We start from the raw sequence: 19,334 nt of genomic DNA, 5'->3' as shown, positions 1-19,334 counted from the left end.
TGACTTATTAGATGAGAAGGCAAGAAATGTGGAAAATGCATAAATATATTTGCAGATACAGAAAACTCTTGGAACAACCTCATGTTGATCAGGATCAAATGCAGGAATAGTTAATGAGAAGTGAATTTCAAGCAAAAGATGAAAGGTTAATATTGGTGGCCTGAGATAGTGGACTACATACATGCTGGTTTACAAAGTCCATTGAACATGTGGAGAAACAGACAGTGTAGGTTTTGTAAAACAAAATTGTAAACAGTCGCACATCTTGTTGCTGGCTGTGATATACTAATAGCAGAAGGACTGTATACTGAAAGGTGTAATAATATGGCAAGACTGTTACACTGGGCAATGTGCAAACATTATAATATTGAAGTAGCTGAAAAACATTGGAAACAAGAGCCACAAATCAATAGAAAATAGAAAATGATGAAGTTTATATCACATGGGATCACCCATTACCAAAAGTTCAAAAACTAGATGTGAGAAAACCAGCTATAGTAGTCCATGAAAAGAAGACAAAATTACCATTGATCATTGAAACTGCTACACCCAGTGACTACAGTGTCTTACATACAGAGACACAAAGTCATAAAATACCCGAATTTGCAGGCAGAAATGAGGTCAATGTGGAAGAAGGATACTCAGATATTTGCAATACTGGTAGGAGCAATGTGTCTTGTAAAAAAGAATTTACAGTCGTACTTAGAAATATTAACGATATATAACTGAGTAGGAATTGCAGAAGAAGTCATTACTGGGCACATTGCAGGTTCTACGAAGTGCACTTCTGGCTAACATCAAAGATTGAAACAATACTAATTTCATGAACTTTAATCATAATTTGACTTAGGAATGGGGTCATGGTATTTAGAAACAAAAAAGACTTGGAGAAATTAAAAAGAAATATGAAGATTGCATAGGGAATTATGCATAGGGCATAAGTAGAAAGGTCTTAGCAGGCAGTGTGCCTGCCTCAGTGCTGTAGCCACTGCATTTACTTCTGCTGTCTGCTGGGAGTGGTTCTAATTGGCTTGAAATCAGCAAGGGAACCAAAACATTTATTTAAAATAATTAAAACGTAGAAATTGGAAAGCATTAACTATATACTGTGTTCTGCACAGGTTTAATGGAACTGTTTCCCTGTTTTTGTTTCTTTAGAAAATTGAGCCCTTCTCAGATGCCTGCCAAGAGGTGCTTTCCTTCCTACAGTCTATTACCAACAGACTGGAAACTCAGACTTATCCTGGAGTGACAGAGGTAAGACACACTAATTTACTGAATTAATAAAAACAAACTTTATTACAGAGGTCATGAATGTCTCAGCTACTGATTCTCTGAGCCATACCTTTTGTTATGTCATTAGTAGACTGTGCTACCATCCACTAGTAAAAACCAGTGATCCAAATAGAGTTCATGAATGATTCATCAAAACCCCTTCCAATGTAAGTTCAAGCACCAGTGGGACAAGATGTTGGTTCCTTGTGTATGTTTGCAAACCAATATGACTGGAGTCTTTCAAACTTGGTGAAACCATTCAGCCTGTCCATAGTCCATTTTAGACAATATGTGACATCATTAACCAATCAGGATAGACTATAATGTTAGCAACAGCCAAAACTCCATCCACATTTTAACATCATAGACTGTTGGCTGCCCTCGTCTAAGCTAGAGTACCCCCCCCCACACACACACACACACACACACACACATATATGAGCTATTCTGTATCTTTGTCTCTCTCTCTCTATATATATATAGATATATATATGGGTCCCCTTCCCATGATCGACTTTTCACATAGTTGAAATTCATATGGCCAAGACCATATGATCGACTTTTGAAAAGTCAACCATGGGGAACTGCTATCTCCATACAGTGTGGAATGGGAAAATGTGCCTTTTCCGCACTATAGTGCGATCTCGTAGTTGGTATATTTAAGTTATGGGGGGGGCAGAGTGCCCATGGGGGTGCATAGCCCCCCTGCTAACAGTTTTTAGGTAAGTGTTCATTGTGTTTTTTTGTGTTTACTTTACATGATCGGCTTTCTGAAAGTCGATCATATGGTCTCGGCCATATGAAAGTCGACTTTATGAAATGTTGGCCATATAAAGTAAACCCATATATATATATATATATATATATATATATATATATATATATATATATATATATATATATATATATATATATATATATATATATATATATATATATATATATCTGTGTCTGTGTTTGTATATTTCTATCTATGTCTATATACCTATTTCCCTACCAAATGTTCTCCTCTTGTCAACCAGTGAGCATTTTTTTTTTCATTTTTGTTTTTAAGTTCTAATATTCCTCTGTGTATGCCTGAAACAAGTGAAGGGCTTTGAGACCCATTTCCATGAAATATATTGTCCACTAGCAGCATTGACCACTTTTAGGCAGGTGACAATGTTTTATTTCTGGTGTCAGTCTGGGATTTAAAGGTGAGGTATCCATCCCATGATACCTGCACCCAAGCTACCCTTTGAGACAGGTGAGCAGGCTCAGCAGTATCATGCCAAAGATTGGACATCTAGGTCATAATCAAGGTCCATCCCTTCATGCCACACAGCTGGTTTTACACACACACACACACACACACACACACACACACACACACACACACACACACACACACACACACACACACGTGTGCGTACATCACATTCATTCATTCATACATACAGAGACAAGACTGTGATTGATTTCAGAACACAAATACAAACACAAAACACGTACACACACACACACAGACACACACACACACACCCTACATACAAACACACACATTTAGGCTAGCAGTAGAAGCTAAATGGTTTACCAGCTATCCTGCCTGATTGATGCTGCTACTATCTTAGAGATGCTCCTTCATCTGTCTACTTCTTTTTTTTTGTAAGTTATTCTATGATCTATTTAACAGTTCACTTATTTTGCTCTGTATTAACCATTTTGGGATACCATTCCTTTGTGTACTTTTCTGTCACTGAAGTAATGCTTTCTCATACTCATCCTGAAACTTGACCCTTTAGTTTAGATGTTATGACCTTACTAATGCACTAAAAGTATTTTTAATGTAGTCTCTTCCTTACTCTATTCTATATGCCAAAATACTAATGCTAATAATAAGCTTTGCCATGTTGCAAGAGACTACAAGCTAATAGTTTGACTGTACCAGGCATAATGTTTTTATTAGTAGTGCTGACAATGAGAATTTTCATGCAGATCAAAATCAATATGCCCCTTCTCTTCCCAAATTGTGTACCCATGAGGTTTAGGTATAAAAAAGTGAACTATGGAGGAATCACTTTCTTAAAAAAGGACCGCCTGAAGATGGAAGTTATTCATTTATCACAGAATATTTACTCAGCGAGTTTCAATAAACTCCGTGTAGGCTTTGCTTGAAGCCTACACAGAGTTTACATGTTTGCTCAATAAGCAGCAGTGCTAATAATATATTCATGCTGTGCACTGCATTTAAATGTAAACGAGAGGTTTCATGGCAGCCAAAAGTGGTGGCGGCCAGGAAACCATGTAGTCCAGCATGGATAGTGAACCTTTTTCTTTTACAGCAATCTAGGATAACGGGCTTGCTTGGAATGCCACAAAGATTACCAGGTTTATTATATAGTAATGTATATGTGCCAAACACAGTACAGGACAGTGTATACAGTGCAGAGTAGTGTACAAACCCATTCAAGCTATTCTGTACAAAAGTTACGTAAATGATCTGTAAGGGTACTTGGACTGCCATTTAAAATAAACAGTCGGGGAAAGTATTTGTATTGCTTGGGGACGCACAGATAAATTGTAGGAATGAACACAGGGAAAGAGGACAGGTGAAACATTGTAATATACAGCAGATGAGTGCATGTGAATGGAAGACACTTGTAGCAGGAACACTAATCACATGTCAACATGGTGCAGTATGGACTTCATAGTAAAAATGTATATCATGTGACTGTCAGACAAGGTGACATAACAATGGAGAAGGTATGTCTTTGTAAGATAAGCATCCTAGCATGAACAATGGAGAGGGCATCTGTCAGGGATGTAATATACAATTGGAGTTGTGTGCCTATTGTGAAGCTGTGCAAACTTATATGCCTGAATATGAGTGTAATGTCAGAACAGGTCTCCAAAAAGTGGGACACAGTTACAGGCCCATGGACAACAGTAAAAGAAGCACACACAATCACAGACAATATCAGAAGAATACCATCAGTAATACCATGTCTCTGACACAACATATGTTATTTTTATTTATTTATTTATTTTTTTTTTTTTACATTTGTTGACCGGGATAGTCCAACTAAATATGTGTCCATTTTCAGTGGAGGCCCGGAGAGAAAAGCTCCACATAATAACACGCAAATTAATTCCAATAAAACATATTACACCTAAGATACATACATTGACAGAGCAAGCTGTTCATGAAAAACATTCATATGTAATAAAGCATACATAGGTAGGTACAAAAGTGATATCTAATAAAGGTTACAGAGATGGTTCTAGTCAGGGTTAGAGCAAGGACATAACCAGTGTGATTTAATATGGTTTTGAGTTTTTTGTGAATAGGGGCAGAGAGGTTTTTTGGGTAATGTCTGCAGGAAGAAGGTTCCATAATTTGCCAAAAGAGTTGGCAGAGCATCCCCTGCAGAGTTGTTAGCTTTGAGGGTGAGCACCAGTAGTCTGTCAGATAAGCGTAATGACCTAAGGGAACTATGGGGGCAGATAATATTTTTAAGTGCAGGTGTGTTATCAGATTGGTAGAGGATTTTATGAGCTACTATGAGCTGATTGGACTGCAACAGAGTAGGCAGTTCAAGCCACCCTAACATCTTTAGATTATGACAGTGGTATGTCCTAAATGCTGTCCAGTAGCAAATCTGGCAATGTGGTTGTAACAGCAGGATAGTTTGTTAAGGTCGGTTTTGTTCAGGTTGGTGAATAGAGCGGATGCATACAGAAGGGTAGAGAGTAGATGGGAATGGGCGATAGCAGTTCCAGCAAGAGGCGTAAGGAAAGGTTTGATCTTATAAAGGGAGCCTAGTTTTTTATTAATGCTCTTGATAGTGTGATTTATATGGATGTCAGATTTGAGGTCATTATCTACTATAACTCCTAGGAGCTTGGTTCGGTCTTCAGGAGAGATGATGGTGCCATTTTTGGAGTCTGTGGTGAAGAATGGAGGGGAGGACCTGCAGGTTGGGGAAAAAAGAAGCAGTTTAGTTTTGCTGGGATTCAAGATCAGTAGGTGATTAGCTAGCCAATTTTCAACTGCGCTGAAAGTGTTCTGGGTTAGTGACAATACGTTTGTCGGAGAGTTGGCCAAGTAGATCAAAGTGGAATCATCTGCATATCGAAAGCAGGTGGCATTTGGGATGATGGAGTGGAGATCATTTATAAAGATGGAGAAATGCAGGGGGTCTAGTATAGAGCCCTGAGGGACTCCTAGATTGATGGGAAGGCAGGTGGATAGCTTGTCCTGCCAAAGGACTGCTTGTTGTCAACCAGAAAGGTAGGATTGGACCTATTGTAGAGAGTGGGGATCTAAGGAGACAGCGTTCAGAGTGTGGGGGAGAAGTTGATAGCTGACCATATCAAAGGCCTTGGAGAGATCAAGAAAGAGTGCAGAGGAAAGTTTATTATTATGATTGTGATTAATGACATCAGGGAAAGATAGGAGAGCTGAGATGGTACTATGGTGTGGTCTAAAGCTGTGCTGAGAGTCAGACAATAACTTGTTTTGAATAAGATGGTACGTAAGTTGTTTGTGGACACATTTCTCCATAATTTTAGCTAGGGGTGACAGAATGGCTATTGGTCTGAAGTTTGACAGTTCTTTGGAGTTACCTCCTTTATGGAGAAGTATAACATGGGATATTTTCCAGATTGAGGGGATGGTACCTTCGGAAATAGTTCTGTTGATCAGAATAGAGATAGGATGTGCTATGGCGTCTGCGGCTCTGCAGGGAGGATATCAGCAGCTAGAGTGGTAGGTTTTAGTTTCTTAATTAGGGCTCGGATAACAGGAGTAGGTACAGGTTGAAAACTGAAGAAGGGCTGTGTACTGGATATGTCAATACTTAAATTAGAGCAGGTGGGAGTGAGTTGGCTGCCTAGAGACTGGATAGTCTCTGTGAAGAAGCTGTTGAAGGTATTTGCAATGTCCTCTGGAGGTTTGAGATTGGCTACTGAAGGGGATGGGGTGGTGTGGCCTGGGTGAAGGAGTTTGTTTATTGCAGCCCAAAACCTTTCAGGTTTGCTTTGGTGTTTCTGTTGCAGATGGCCGTAGTATCTTTTCTTATCTAGAATTATAGATTTTTTGATATTGTTCCCTAACTGTCGGAATCTGAGTTGGTCTAGTGGGGCTTTCGAAGCATGCCATGTGGCTCATACTTTATTTCTAAGTAAGATTTTAGCTTTAGTGTCTTTTGAAAGCTGTGGTGCAATTTTTGATTTGGTTTTAATAGTTCTGGTCGGAGCGTGGGAATCAAGGATGGTAAGGGATTTGGTACTGAAGTAGTCGGAAGTTGTTTTAGGACTGACCAATGGCAAGCTTTGAGTTCTTTTTGAAAATTATCAAGGTTAAAGTTTTTATTGCTTCTAATAGTTTTGTAGGTAGGCTGATTGGGGTTGTCTTCTCTAAGCTTAATAAGATAAGTAAGACAGTGGTCATTTAGATCATCTGGCGGAGGCCCTGACTTGTACATTTGGGGATGGCCATTAATAAGTATCCTGTCTAGGGTGCTTTCCTTGCTATTGAGTTTACTGAACCTGGTGGGGGAGGATATGGTTTGTGTAAACCTGTGTAGGTTAGTGTGGGTAGTAGGAGAGTCTGAGGAACAGGTGTACCAATCAATGTTGATGTCTCCCAGTACAATGGTTTCCTGGAGTAGTTAGTGGATAACCAGTGCAGGATATTCTCTAGGCCATTAGCGTTCTTACCTGGGGTAATGTATACACAGGCAATGTATTTACATTTGTTTTTATTTATTTGTATTCTGGTAATAAGGATTTCTGCATTATTAATCAGGGGTGGTTGTTTAATGTCCTTTGTAACAGGGTAGACTTGTATATCAAAGCTACCCCACCACCCTTCCTCATGTTCCGGCCTAATTTAAGTATGTTATACCCAGGGGGAGTTACTTCATTATCCTTAGTTGTAGGTTTTAACAAGGTTTCTGTAAGGCAAAATATGTCTGGGGTATAAACAGCTAAGAGGGCATGTAGGTTATGGACTTTGTTATTTAAGCTATGTGTGTTAAGATGGCAGGCCAGGAATGAATTATGGGGCCGATTTGACAGGGTTATGATGGTAGGATTGTAAGTATGGGAGCTAGGGACAGCCGTTGAGGATGGGCCAGGGTTTGGGTGAATGTCTCCATCCTTCATAAGGTTGCTCTTTAAGATGACTATGAGTTTCAGTAGTTTATTTATAAGTTTTTGATAGTGTCTGGCTTTAAGGCTAATATTACTGGGTTTAATTGGTTGATAGTAGTTGGGATAATGGAGTTGGAAGGGAGGGGAGTTTTAAAGTAGCTGATTGTGATAGAGGCTAGGGGGGTGGAAGTTTGGCACACCAGATAGTGGAATCCTAGGTAAGACTGATTTTCATAAGTGGTTATATGATGTGAGATAAGGATCAGTGGTAGTAGTGATAATGGTAAGGCTATTTTGGGTACTACTATTGTGACTATCTGGGTCATATTGTTGGTATTGAATTTAAGGAGTCAAACCTATAGGTGTTGGATGGAGCTATAGATTAGCTGGTTATTGCTGATTGGTTAAAAAGGTGGGGGAGTGGTTTATGGGTAATAAATTTAGCAGCACTAGGGACGAGTGGGATTTGGGGGCAGGGGTGGCGCGGAGCAAACCCGAGCAAAGCAGGGTTAAACCACTCTGCTCCGATGAACTTATTCTGAGTGATCATAGATGGTTCTGCATGAACAGACTTGTACCACTATTATGACATGTCTGTCTGGGTAATTAAGCACATCATCTGCTGGAGATGTTAGGAGGGACACTGCTATATGTGTATGTGACTTTATAATAAATCCAGGCTAGTTGACTGGTGTGCATGGCATATATATATATATATATATATATATATATATATATATATATATATATATATATATATATATATAGATAGATAGATATATAGCATAATCCACACTGTCATGAATGTAGCCCATGCCATCAATGTTGTCAAACAGCTATGTATGTACTGTGTGCATCACTACTGTGTGCATCACCAGAACAGGTATCACACATGCATCTGGTGTAAGATCTTGATGAGTGTTCTGCACCATCAAGCAGTAGTGTTTATGCAACAAAAAGAATACCTAGGTATGGCCAATAAGATTTTTGGTAGCTCAGTATGACAAAGGTGTTACACTTCAGTTACACATCACTGGAAGATGTGTAGTGAGGTACACGATGAAGGGTCCATTGTACTCAGTTATTGGTGTGATGAAGGCTGTGAACTATGGAGGTATTATGATCTTTGATGTGGATGTCCTGCACATACTCAGTACTTGTCTTACATACAATGGAGTACTCACCACTGTAGCCACATTCTGGTGGATGTTCCACATACCATCTACCCCAGGACACAGGTCACATACCAGTTGGTCTGCTTATAGGCTGAGATGTCTACATTTTCCTTGGTTTTTGCATTTGTTTTCATAATGTAACAAATCCCTCCCCTCCATGTTTTTCCTTCATCTCATGTGTTGTCACGGCTGCAGCAAAATTTTTACTGTGTTGATAATGTCTGTATTATACTAATATCACAATTGCAGTCAATGATTGTTCACAATCTACAAACTGTGCACTTTACTAACTTGGCAAAAAACAACAAAAAAGCAAGATGTTATGTGATCCTATCTCGCCTACATTCTGACTGATGGGTTCGGAGCCGATCCCTCGGCTCCGACTCGGCACGCTTATGCTATAGAGCGAGGCCTCTAATTGGCTGAGCTATCTTTATCCCAGGATGCATCACCACTAATCCCCCAGATCTCGTTTGCCGCTTACAGAGCTTGGACGTGGTCTCAACATTGGCTGGGCTAAGTACTATTATTAGGCTTTTTTCCTGTCAGTATTTGCTTCATTTAAAACCAAAAGCTGTTTTAACGGCTATTCTTTGTGTACGAGTGTTTTTGTGGAATTTGGTTGAAATTTTCGTGTTTTTTCCTGTCAGAGAAGGTTCCCGTTTAAGTTAGAGGGGCCTTCCCCTGTGGTTACTACTACTTTAGTAGTTGTGTGTGGGTCAAGTACCCGTTTAAGTTAGAAGGTCTTGACCCTCTTTTTCTCCCTTTCTCTTTCAATCTTGTGTGTAAAAAAAAAAAAAAAAAGTTCTTTAGTTTAAATATTTAACACTAATCCAGTGGCATATATATTTTGGTTCTTGTGTGTCAAACCCTTTGTTGTTTACTTGTGGTTATCTATTTTTTAGCCTGATTATGTCTAAAGAGCATAAACCCTCCGGGTTTAAAAAGTGCACGAGGTGTGGCTTCAAAATGTCCATTACGGACGACCACTCCTCGTGCGTCTATTGTCTAGGTGCAAAACATCTGCAAGAATCGTGCAGTGTATGCCATGCGTTTTCTTACAGAGTCCTCCAAGAGAGGAAAAACAAATTAATCCTCAAAGGATTAATCAAGCCTTCCTTCGAGGAGGCTTTATCCTCCTCTCCGTCTCCTTCTAAAAAGAGGAAAGTGTCGGCTCCGACCAGTCAGTCGGAACCGACCGCTAAGAAAACTAAGCAGACTTCTCCATCGGCTCCACGGACTTCGGAGCCGAGGTCGGAACGGTCTGCCTCGATGCCTCCAGCCTCGACCCCTCTGGTTTCGGAGCCGAGGTCTGGGGCATCGAGGCGGTCACCCTTATCGGCTCCACTGATATTGGAGCCGATAAGGGTCATCGGCTCAGACTCTTCCCCCTCGGAGCCAAAGTCCTTATCGGCACCGAGGGAAATTTCCTTGAAAGTTTCCTCGGAGCCGATAATTGTTGAGTCATTTCGGAGCCAGTCCCCGAGCCCTTCGGAGCCGATGGAGAAATCGGTTCGGGCCCGATCGGTATCCTCGAGATCATCCAAGATGCCTGATTCGGACATCGACAGGGTGCTCCTTCGACTCTTCCAGTCTCCGGTGTTCCAAAAGATGGTTTCGGCTCCAGCCCATTTGGCTTCGGAGTCGATGGTCCACCCCCCTACTGTATTTCCTCCTCCAACAGCTTCGGCACCATTGGAGCAGGTGCTGGTGGAACCAGTGGAGGTGTTAGGGTCGGGCCCGACCCTTGCTCCGACTCCGGCTCTTGGGTCAGAGTTCAGTGCACGGACTTCTTCCTTCGGCCCTGGGGGGGAGGCTTCGGGATTGATGCTTTCAGTCCCAAGTCTCCCTCTTGGTGCGTCGGCGGCAGGAGTACCGTCCACTGTCGTGGCCACAGAGGGGGGACCCTCCCAGGATTCTGGTGGTCCCGCCTTCAGGGCTATGAGGAGTGCTTTAGCCAAATCTTCCTTGGCTACCTCCACAGTTTCCCCAGCTCCTTCCCTACATTTGGAGACTGGGTCGTTGGCAGTCCCCCTGTCAGTAGACAGTGGAGCCCCTGGGCCTCAGGTTACCCCCGCCGGGGTTTCTCCCCCTCCTGGAGGTCCTTCTGAAGCCTCTTCGGAAGAACCTCCCAGGAAGAGAACGTGCAAGACGAGTCTTTGACATCTGACACTGATCTCGATGATGCAGAGGGGTCCCCCAAGTCGTCCTCGGATGATGTCTCCTTTGCAGACATCCTAGAAGCCCTAAAACAACGAGGTGGCTGGCAGTCCAAACCTCCCTCTGCTGATGAGTCGGTGTTCCTGAAGGCCTTCGGGGCTCAGCCCTCCGCCTCCTGGGTGTCTCCGCCCTTCGACGAGCTCTTGGATTTGATCTGTCGAAGGCGGAACACCCAGACTCTGTGGAACCGGTGCCCGCTCGTCCGAACAAATTTCTCTCGGCGCCCCCGGATAGAGAGTTCCTTATGAAAGGTGTGGCTGTAGATGCTATGGTGGTGGCATCTGCTACCCAGCAAGATGTAGCAGAGGCTTCGTCCGTCCATCCTCCTAATAAGGAGTCTAGGAGCATGGATCGATGCGGTGGCGCACCCTTAGTTCAGCGGCCTTTACACTGAGGTCTTTGAACTACCTGACGCACTTTACAAGATTTCAGAGGGATCTGATTAAGGAGCGATCCGATACCCTCTTGGGTAACCTGCCTGAGGAGCTGGCCCAGACGGTTGGATCTCAGCTGGCTACAATGTCATCCATTTCGAACTCGTCCATGAGGCTCATTTCGTATGCGGCCGAAGGGGCGAGTAGAGCGGCAGGTACAGGCATTGCTCTACGGAGACAAGCCTGGCTCCGCCTGTGTCATTTCGCGGAGGCCTTTAAGTCTTCATTTGCCAACGCCCCCTTTGATGGGTCCTCCCTGTTTGGACCCAAGGTAAAAGACACACTTACCCGCTGTGAACTGGAGGGTAAGACTCTGACTGCCGTAGGGACACGATTTTCCACTCCCTTTCGGCCTTATCCCAAGGCTAAAAGAGGAGGGAAGATGTGGTTCCGTAGATCTCAGAAGTCTTACCCCTCTCAGCAGGAAGGTTCCCCCTCCAGAGGCAGAGGAGGGGGAAATTCATCCGGAAGACGCCGTCCCAGAGGCGGCAGAGGCCCTCGCAACACTGGAGACCGCGAGTCCTTTCGTGGCTCTTCAGCCTTTCATAGTCCCTGAGGGATTGCCCGGCTGTGCTGCTCCGGAGCCAGTCGGGGGTCGTTTTTCGAAGCACCTGAAGGCCTGGGAAGGGATCACTCAGGACCGATGGGTGCTTCGGATTATCGCCGGAGGTTACTCCATCCCATTCTCTCGACCCCCCCCTCAGTCCAAAAAAATCCCGGACCCGCCACCCAGTCAACGGGATACCGCAGCCTCAGAAATTTCAAAGCTGCTGCAAAAAGGAGTCATCCAACCGGTCCCCGCAGACCAGATTGGATTAGGGACTTACTCAAGATTCTTTTTGGTGCCAAAAAAGACCGGGGACTTGAGGCCCATTTTGGACCTAAGCATCCTAAACCGTTCAGTCAGGAAGTCCAAGTTCTGAATGGTCACTCTACAAACCATTCTCCCATTGTTGGAGAAGGGTGTTTGGATGTGCTCCATAGATCTCAAGGACGCGTATTATCATATCAGAATACATCAAACGTCCAGGAGACATCTGCGCTTCAGCCTAGGAGGCAGTCATTTTCAGTTCCGTGCTGCCCTTTGGTCTCACCACAGCCCCAGGGTGTTCACCAAATGCTTGGCAGTAGTGACTGCTCACCTGAGAAGTCTAGGATTCCAGGTGTTTCCGTACCTAGACGACTGGCTCCTAACTGCCACCTCCAAGCATCTACTTCTGCGGAGCCTACAAGCCACTATATTACTGGGCAATTCCCTTGGAATCACCTTCAATTGGCCAAAGTCTGTGTTGCGGCCATCTCAAAGAATAAGATTCATAGGGGTAGAGATAGATTCAAACCAGATGCGGGTCTATCTACCTACAGACAGAATTCAAACCATTCAAAATCAAGTTCAAGCCTTACTCCCCAGGTCCAAAGCCCCAGCCAGAATGGTCCAGCAGCTATTGGGATCCATGTCTGCCACGGTTCTGCTAGTTCCCTTGGCAAGGTTGCACATGAGAATCCTCCAGTGGCTTCTTTCAACTCAGTGGTCGTTTCAGGAACTCCCTCTCAATCACCTCATATGGATCACGGAATCTTGCAAACGGGACCTTCGCTGGTGGCTAGTGTCCTCCAATTTGGATCAGGGACGACCCTTTGTTCTTCCTCCTCCGGCGGCCACTTTGACCACGGACGCCTCCCAGATGGGGTGGGGGGGGCATTCCCTGGGCAGGTCAGTCCAAGGGAAATGGCACCGGGAAGAGACCCCTCTTCACATCAACATCCTAGAAATGAGGGCAGTACTCCTGTCCCTTCAAGCCCTTCACGATTATCTCCCTCAGGGCGTAATTGCTGTTCACTCAGACAACATGTCAGTTGTCTGGTACCTGAACAAACAGGGAGGGACCAGATCCTATCCTCTTTGCAGAGAAGCCATGAGAGTTTGGGAATGGGCAGTCTCGACCAAACGCTTCCTAGTGGCTACTCACATACCGGGCAAGTCCAATGTCATAGCCGACAGGTTGAGCAGAACCATCCTCTCTCCTCATGAATGTTCTCTGAATATGACAGTTACAAGGCAGATTTTCAGCGAATGGGGAGTTCCGTGTTGCGACCTCTTCGCGACTCCTCTGAATCAAGTGCAAAGAATTTTTCTCCCTAACCCCGGCTCCGGGGAAGAGCCCCATGGACGCATTAGTCCATCCTTGGCCCACCGGCCTGCTTTATGCCTTCCCTTCAGTTCCTCTCCTCCCCAGGGTGATTCAAAAGGCATCTCTCTTAGGGAGCAGGATGATCTTAATTGCTCCTTACTGGCCTCGTCAAGTGTGGTTTCCCTATCTTTGGAAACATGCTCTGGAAGGTCCATGGTTCCTGGACCAGGTCCCAGACCTACTGATTCATCAGTCGGGACTATTACACCAGTCCCTACACACCTTAAAATTGACGGCCTGGCTCCTCCTCTTCCAACGATAGTCAGGAGTCATACACTGGATCCAGATGTGCACATATTATCTTCAGCCCACAAGTCTGCTACAAAGAAACTGTATTCTAGCAAATGGAAAAGGTTTGCTATTTGGGCTCAACTCCGGGGCCTGGACCCCATTTCTACTCCCGTGGCAGAAGTACTAAAATTCCTGACCTCTCTTTTCAATCAAGGCTCTTCAGTTTCTACCATCAAAGTACAATTGGCAGCAATTTCTAATTTTCATGAATCCATAGACCCACCTTTAATGAGCAACAGATTGTGTAAGACCTTCTTGAAAGGTGCTGCTCTATTAAGACCTCCGATTTCTCATCCTGCACCTCCATGGGATCTCGATATAGTGTTGCGTGCCTTGACTTCTTTTCCCTTTGAACCGGCAGCTACCTGTGATCTAAAGTTTCTATCATGGAAAACAGCCTTTCTAGTGGTGATTACTTCAGCCAGAAGGGTTTCAGAACTTCAAGCTTTGTCAGTGAAACCCCCGTACTTGGTTTTTCATACAGACAGGGTATCCCTCAGACCAAATCCTTCTTTTGTTCCTAAAGTTTGTTCTACTTTATGCTTGCAACAATCGTTAGAGCTTCCAGTTTTTTTCCCAAAATACTCTAATAAAGCGGAGTTTATATTCCACACACTAGATGTCCACAGACAGTTACGTTTTTATTTAGATAGGACCAAACAATCAAGGAAAACAGATCAGTTGTTTGTATCCTTTGCAGAAAACAAATTGGGCAATGCTGTCACAAAGGTCACTATTGCCAAATGGATCAGGGACTGTATTACTCAAGCTTATATTTATTCTAACAAAGAGCTTACCACCTCTGTCAAGGCTCATTCTACAAGGGCTATGGCTACTTCGGTAGCATTTCATTCTAAGCTTGCTATTGGTGACATTTGTGCTGCGGCTACATGGTCTTCTCCGCACACCTTCATTTCCCACTACAAATTAGATGTGGCATCTAGAGGATGAGCTTCATTTGGTTCCACAGTGCTCAGGAGTGTTTTCCAATGAGCCACCCGGGATTTAGGTGCTAGGGACGCTGTCCCATCAGTCAGAATGTAGGCGAGATAGGATCACATAACATCTTTTAGTTATGTACTCACCATAACTTCAGATGTTTGGGATCCATCTCGCCTACATTCCTAATAACCCACCCTCCTTCCCCCTTCCTTGGAGATCAGAGGATATCAGAAGGTCCGAATCCTGTTGTTTCATCTTGAAACATCTAACAATGTTATATAAACAAGCTGTGCATGTGTGCATGAATGTGGACAAACAAGATCTGGGGGATTAGTGGTGATGCATCCTGGGATAAAGATAGCTCAGCCAATTAGAGGCCTCGCTCTATAGCATAAGCGTGCCGAGTCGGAGCCGAGGGATCGGCTCCGAACCCATCAGTCAGAATGTAGGCGAGATGGATCCCAAACATCTGAAGTTATGGTGAGTACATAACTAAAAGTTAGCTGCTTTAAACTTCACAAAGACCAATTTATTGTAAGCGCTTTCGTCGAGGCAAATGCCCCAACTTCATCAGACAACTCAACAGCCATAAAAACCTCCACTTTATACTCACATTCAACATAATTAAACAATTAAACAGTTAAATTCTTGATTGAACCATTAGTTAAAACTACTTCATATTTAAAGTGCCCTTGCTTCCTGACTTACAATTTATTGCAATGCCTTAGAAGCTATGGCAACAGTATAAAAACTTTTTTTTACATGTTATTAAAAACCCCTAATAAATATTATAAAATACTTACTATTACAAAAACTTTTTGTTTGTATTTATATTCAATCTAAATATCGAAAATTCAGAAAAATCAGACAAAATAATAGGCACTTCTAAAGGACCCTAACTATCTTTCATTATATAAATACGATATAAATCCATGACTTGCATAAATAATTAAATATCTAAAAAATGTATGTAAAAAATGTAAGTTAGATATGATAAACATCAGTTTGTGTACAAATATAACCTATACTAATCTAATAAACTTAATAGCGAAAGTATTAGATTAAAAACATATTCTTTAAGTTAGCATTTTATCTAGAAAGTGCTTTTAACTTCAATATACACTTTATAGAAGCAGTTTCATTCAGCCCAGAGGGTGTATGTGCTGATGTCCGAATTTGCCAAATAAGTTCACATTCCTCTAATCTTAATTCCCATGGTCCCCCTCTTAGATTAGGTTCAACTTTCTGAATTACTGTAAAGGCAAACTTATGTGTTGGATTCTCGGCTATGTGCTTAGCCAGGGTGTTTGTCAGAATTCCCTTTTAAATATTATATTGGTGCTCATAAATTCTTTGCTTCAGCTTTCTTTCTGTTTTGCCTATATAAAATGATGGGCAAAATTCACATAATGCCACATATACTACTCCCTGGGAATCACAAGTATACTTTCCTCTTATTACATATTGTCTATCTCTAATGGTATATTGCTTTCCTAATTTTATGTACTTGCACTGTTGACAGTGTCCACATTTACCCATACCATTTCTGAATGTATGCTCGTGGCTCTGTCTTTCTAAAAGGCTTTTCAAATTTGGGCCTCTTCTATATGTGAAATGTGGTCATGACTCCAACACTTTATTAATTCTGTTATCTTCCAGGATTATAGTCCAGTTCTTCAGTATGATGTCCTTAATGTAACTAACGTCTAAAGAATATGTAATCAATAGACTAGCTGTTACATTATTAACTGTTCTTGGTTGAGTACCCATGTGTTCTGTTTCAACGGGATTTTGTATATCATCACCCCTATAGTTATCTTGGTAGCCATTCTGTACTATGGGTCTAAAATGGCCGGTGGTTCTTTTAAAGTTAACTTCATCTATAATATGTGTAAGGAAAGGTTCTGGGTACCCCCTTTTAAGAAACATGTCTTTCAAATTTGCACATTCCAGTATGTAATCACTATCTTCAGAAACCATTCTGGCTGCCCTTACTGTTTGGCCCTGTACAACAGCTTTCTTTTGAAAATATGGGTGACAGCTTGTAAAGTTCAGAAAGGCATTTGAGTAGGTGGGCTTTCTATAAATGGTTATTAACCTATTATTACTTGTATCCTTATCCGAATGTCTAAAAAACTGATAGAATCCATTTCCACCTGGTATGTGAATTCTAAAAAGTTGGTAAACTCGGTTATTTTTGTAATAAATTCATCTACCATATTTGTTTGGCCCTTCCACACAAAAATCATGTTGTCTTGGTACCTTGTGTACCATGATACATTATCCTTGTAGATGTTATTACTAAAAAGGAAATGCCTTTCCCAAAATGCCATTACACAATTGGCAAAACTGCTGCCACAGGGTTAGCCCATGGCCACCCCTGTTTTCTGCAAATAAAGGTCTCCATTAAAGTACATGAAATTATTTGATAACACTAGTTCTAGTAATGTTTCAATCACATAGATGTCCAAATTTCCAGCTCCTTTTAAATGTAGCAACTCCCTAACCCATTGTATTCCAAGCATTTGTGGAATTACGGTATAGAGGTCCTTTATATCCACAGTTAAGAAGGCAAACTCATTATTATATTCTAAATTATTAATGCCTTCTAAAAATCCCCATGAATCAGAACAAATCTGTGTTTCACTTCTTAGATAGGGCTTCAATTTGTTGTCTATGTATTTTGCACGTGCGTATGTAATCGACCCCCTCCCATCTACTATGGGCCTGAGAGGTGGATCATTTAAATTTTTATGTATCTTAGGAGACCCAAATAGAGTTGGTATAACTGGTGCTGGCATATTCAAATATTTTAGGATGTCAATAGTAATACTTGCTTCCAAAAACAGATCATTTAGAACATTGTGAATTCTTTGTATGCCCCATTAAGTTCATTTAAGCTGACATGTTCATAAGTTTCACTTCTTAAATGTTCAAGCATTTTATTAATATACATATCTTGATTCATAAACACTAACCCTCCTCCCTTGTCCGGTTCCATAGCATTAATGTGACACAATCTTAACAACTGCAAAAAGTCAAGTTCTTCTTGAGTAAAATTTCTTTGTGTTTTATGTTTGTACAGTGATATACTATTTTTGCTGTCAAACATAGCCCTTAAATCCATTTCACAAACATGTTCAAAGAAAGCAAGAGACTCATGGAGGGGTGGGTTAAATAAACCTGAAACCCTAAAACTACTATTCAGTGAAGAATTGGGCCCCATCAAAGCTGTTAGATTCAATTTCCTTACAAACAGTTTAAGGTCTACAATAGTTTTTGCAAGATCAGCTTTTCTATCAGGGACAAAGGTAAGCCCCTTATTAAAAGTATCCACCATATTTACATCAATGTCCAGAACAGTGTAATTAAATATTTTAAAATCTTGCAAAGAACTCACATGTATCTTCAAACTTTGTTCTTCCCTTGTCATCTTTTACGATAATTCTGGTATCTCCGTTGCATTCCCTGGTTCCTGTTGTTGCTCCTCCACTGGCCTTGTTGGTTCTGCTGGTGTCCCCAAAAATCCTGATTATTTCTATTGTTACCATCATTCCCTTGGTCATTACCTTGCGTACTTACTCGTTGCTGGTTGTCATCTCTTATTCTTTCACTTCAGCGCAAGGTTGTTGTTTGTGGTTGGTCGTTTAAATCACCTTGTGTCACTTCAAGCTCCTCCCCATTAGCTCCATTGTCCAATATGTGTTGTCATTCCCCCTGGGTCAAACTACTGATTGGTTTATTCGCATCAGGGGCTGGGGGGTAAGCTATTCCTTTGGAATATTCATTGATGTCACTGAAAATGTTCTTCTTTTTTATCTCTATTGCTTTATTCATACTAGAATTTATAGCGTACAAACTCTGGGTTAGTAGTAATATTATGCTCTAAAAATTCGAGTTCGGTTTTTAGTGAATCAATTTGAACTGTATATTGTTTACTTAACAGCTCTAAAAACTCAAATCCATGGCGATCAAAAAGCTGAATCAAGTCACAGTGAGTAGGAGATTTATTTATAATGCCAACTGGATAACGCCATTGGCGCAACCCTTTAGGGACAATACACTTGGTGATACATTCACGGAAGTATGATACTTCCAGTTGCAATTCCCGACACCTGAACAATTTAGTGTCAAATTCTGAAGTTGAGTTAATATAGGCGACTGTGTAGAGCTGCTAGCATTACCATTAGAACTTGTAATCGTAAAAAATGAGGTAGTTTTTAAATATTCCCCCATAGTAGGCACTGTGTTAGGAGCATTATTAGTCCGTTGTTCATTTAAACTAGGAGTCAGGTCATTATGCACATTAGCCCCATTAGAAGGTACCATACCTGACTCCATAGCAATTTGTGTACTATTTCCTGGTGAAGAACGGCTCAGCCGAGAATTCAAAGAGCCACTAGAAACATTTGCATATGTTAAACCTTGTCCACTTGCTCCCAGATTTTCAGATGTCCTAGAGGACACTTCACTGAATACTAGTTTTAGTATTTCAAGTTTATTTAACCCACCCCTCCATGAGTCTCTTGCTATCTTTGAACGTGTTTGTGAAATGGATTTAAGGGCTATGTTTGACAGCAAAAATAGTATATCACTGTATAAACATAAAACACAAAGAAATTTTACACAAGAAGAACTTGACTTTTTGCAGTTGTTAAGATTGTGTCACA

The 19,334-nt window shown here is 41.8% G+C and overlaps 1 protein-coding gene across 1 annotated transcript in view; it reads left to right on the top strand.

Moving 5' to 3' along the window:
* LOC122790866 (rho guanine nucleotide exchange factor 40-like) overlaps positions 1–19,334 on the top strand; it is a 1,619,416-nt gene that overhangs the window by 1,155,884 nt on the left and 444,198 nt on the right. The window contains exon 9 of the mRNA XM_044058526.1: positions 1,159–1,257. Coding sequence (XP_043914461.1) covers positions 1,159–1,257 — 99 coding nt within the window. The remainder of the gene's footprint in view (positions 1–1,158; positions 1,258–19,334) is intronic.

Source organism: Protopterus annectens, chromosome 16.part0 (assembly GCF_019279795.1).
Source record: "Protopterus annectens isolate FY-2018-M chromosome 16.part0, PAN1.0, whole genome shotgun sequence".
Lineage (NCBI taxonomy): Eukaryota > Metazoa > Chordata > Ceratodontiformes > Protopteridae > Protopterus > Protopterus annectens.
The sequence above is the reverse complement of the archived record's forward strand: the minus strand, read 5'-3'. Positions and strand labels throughout refer to the sequence as shown.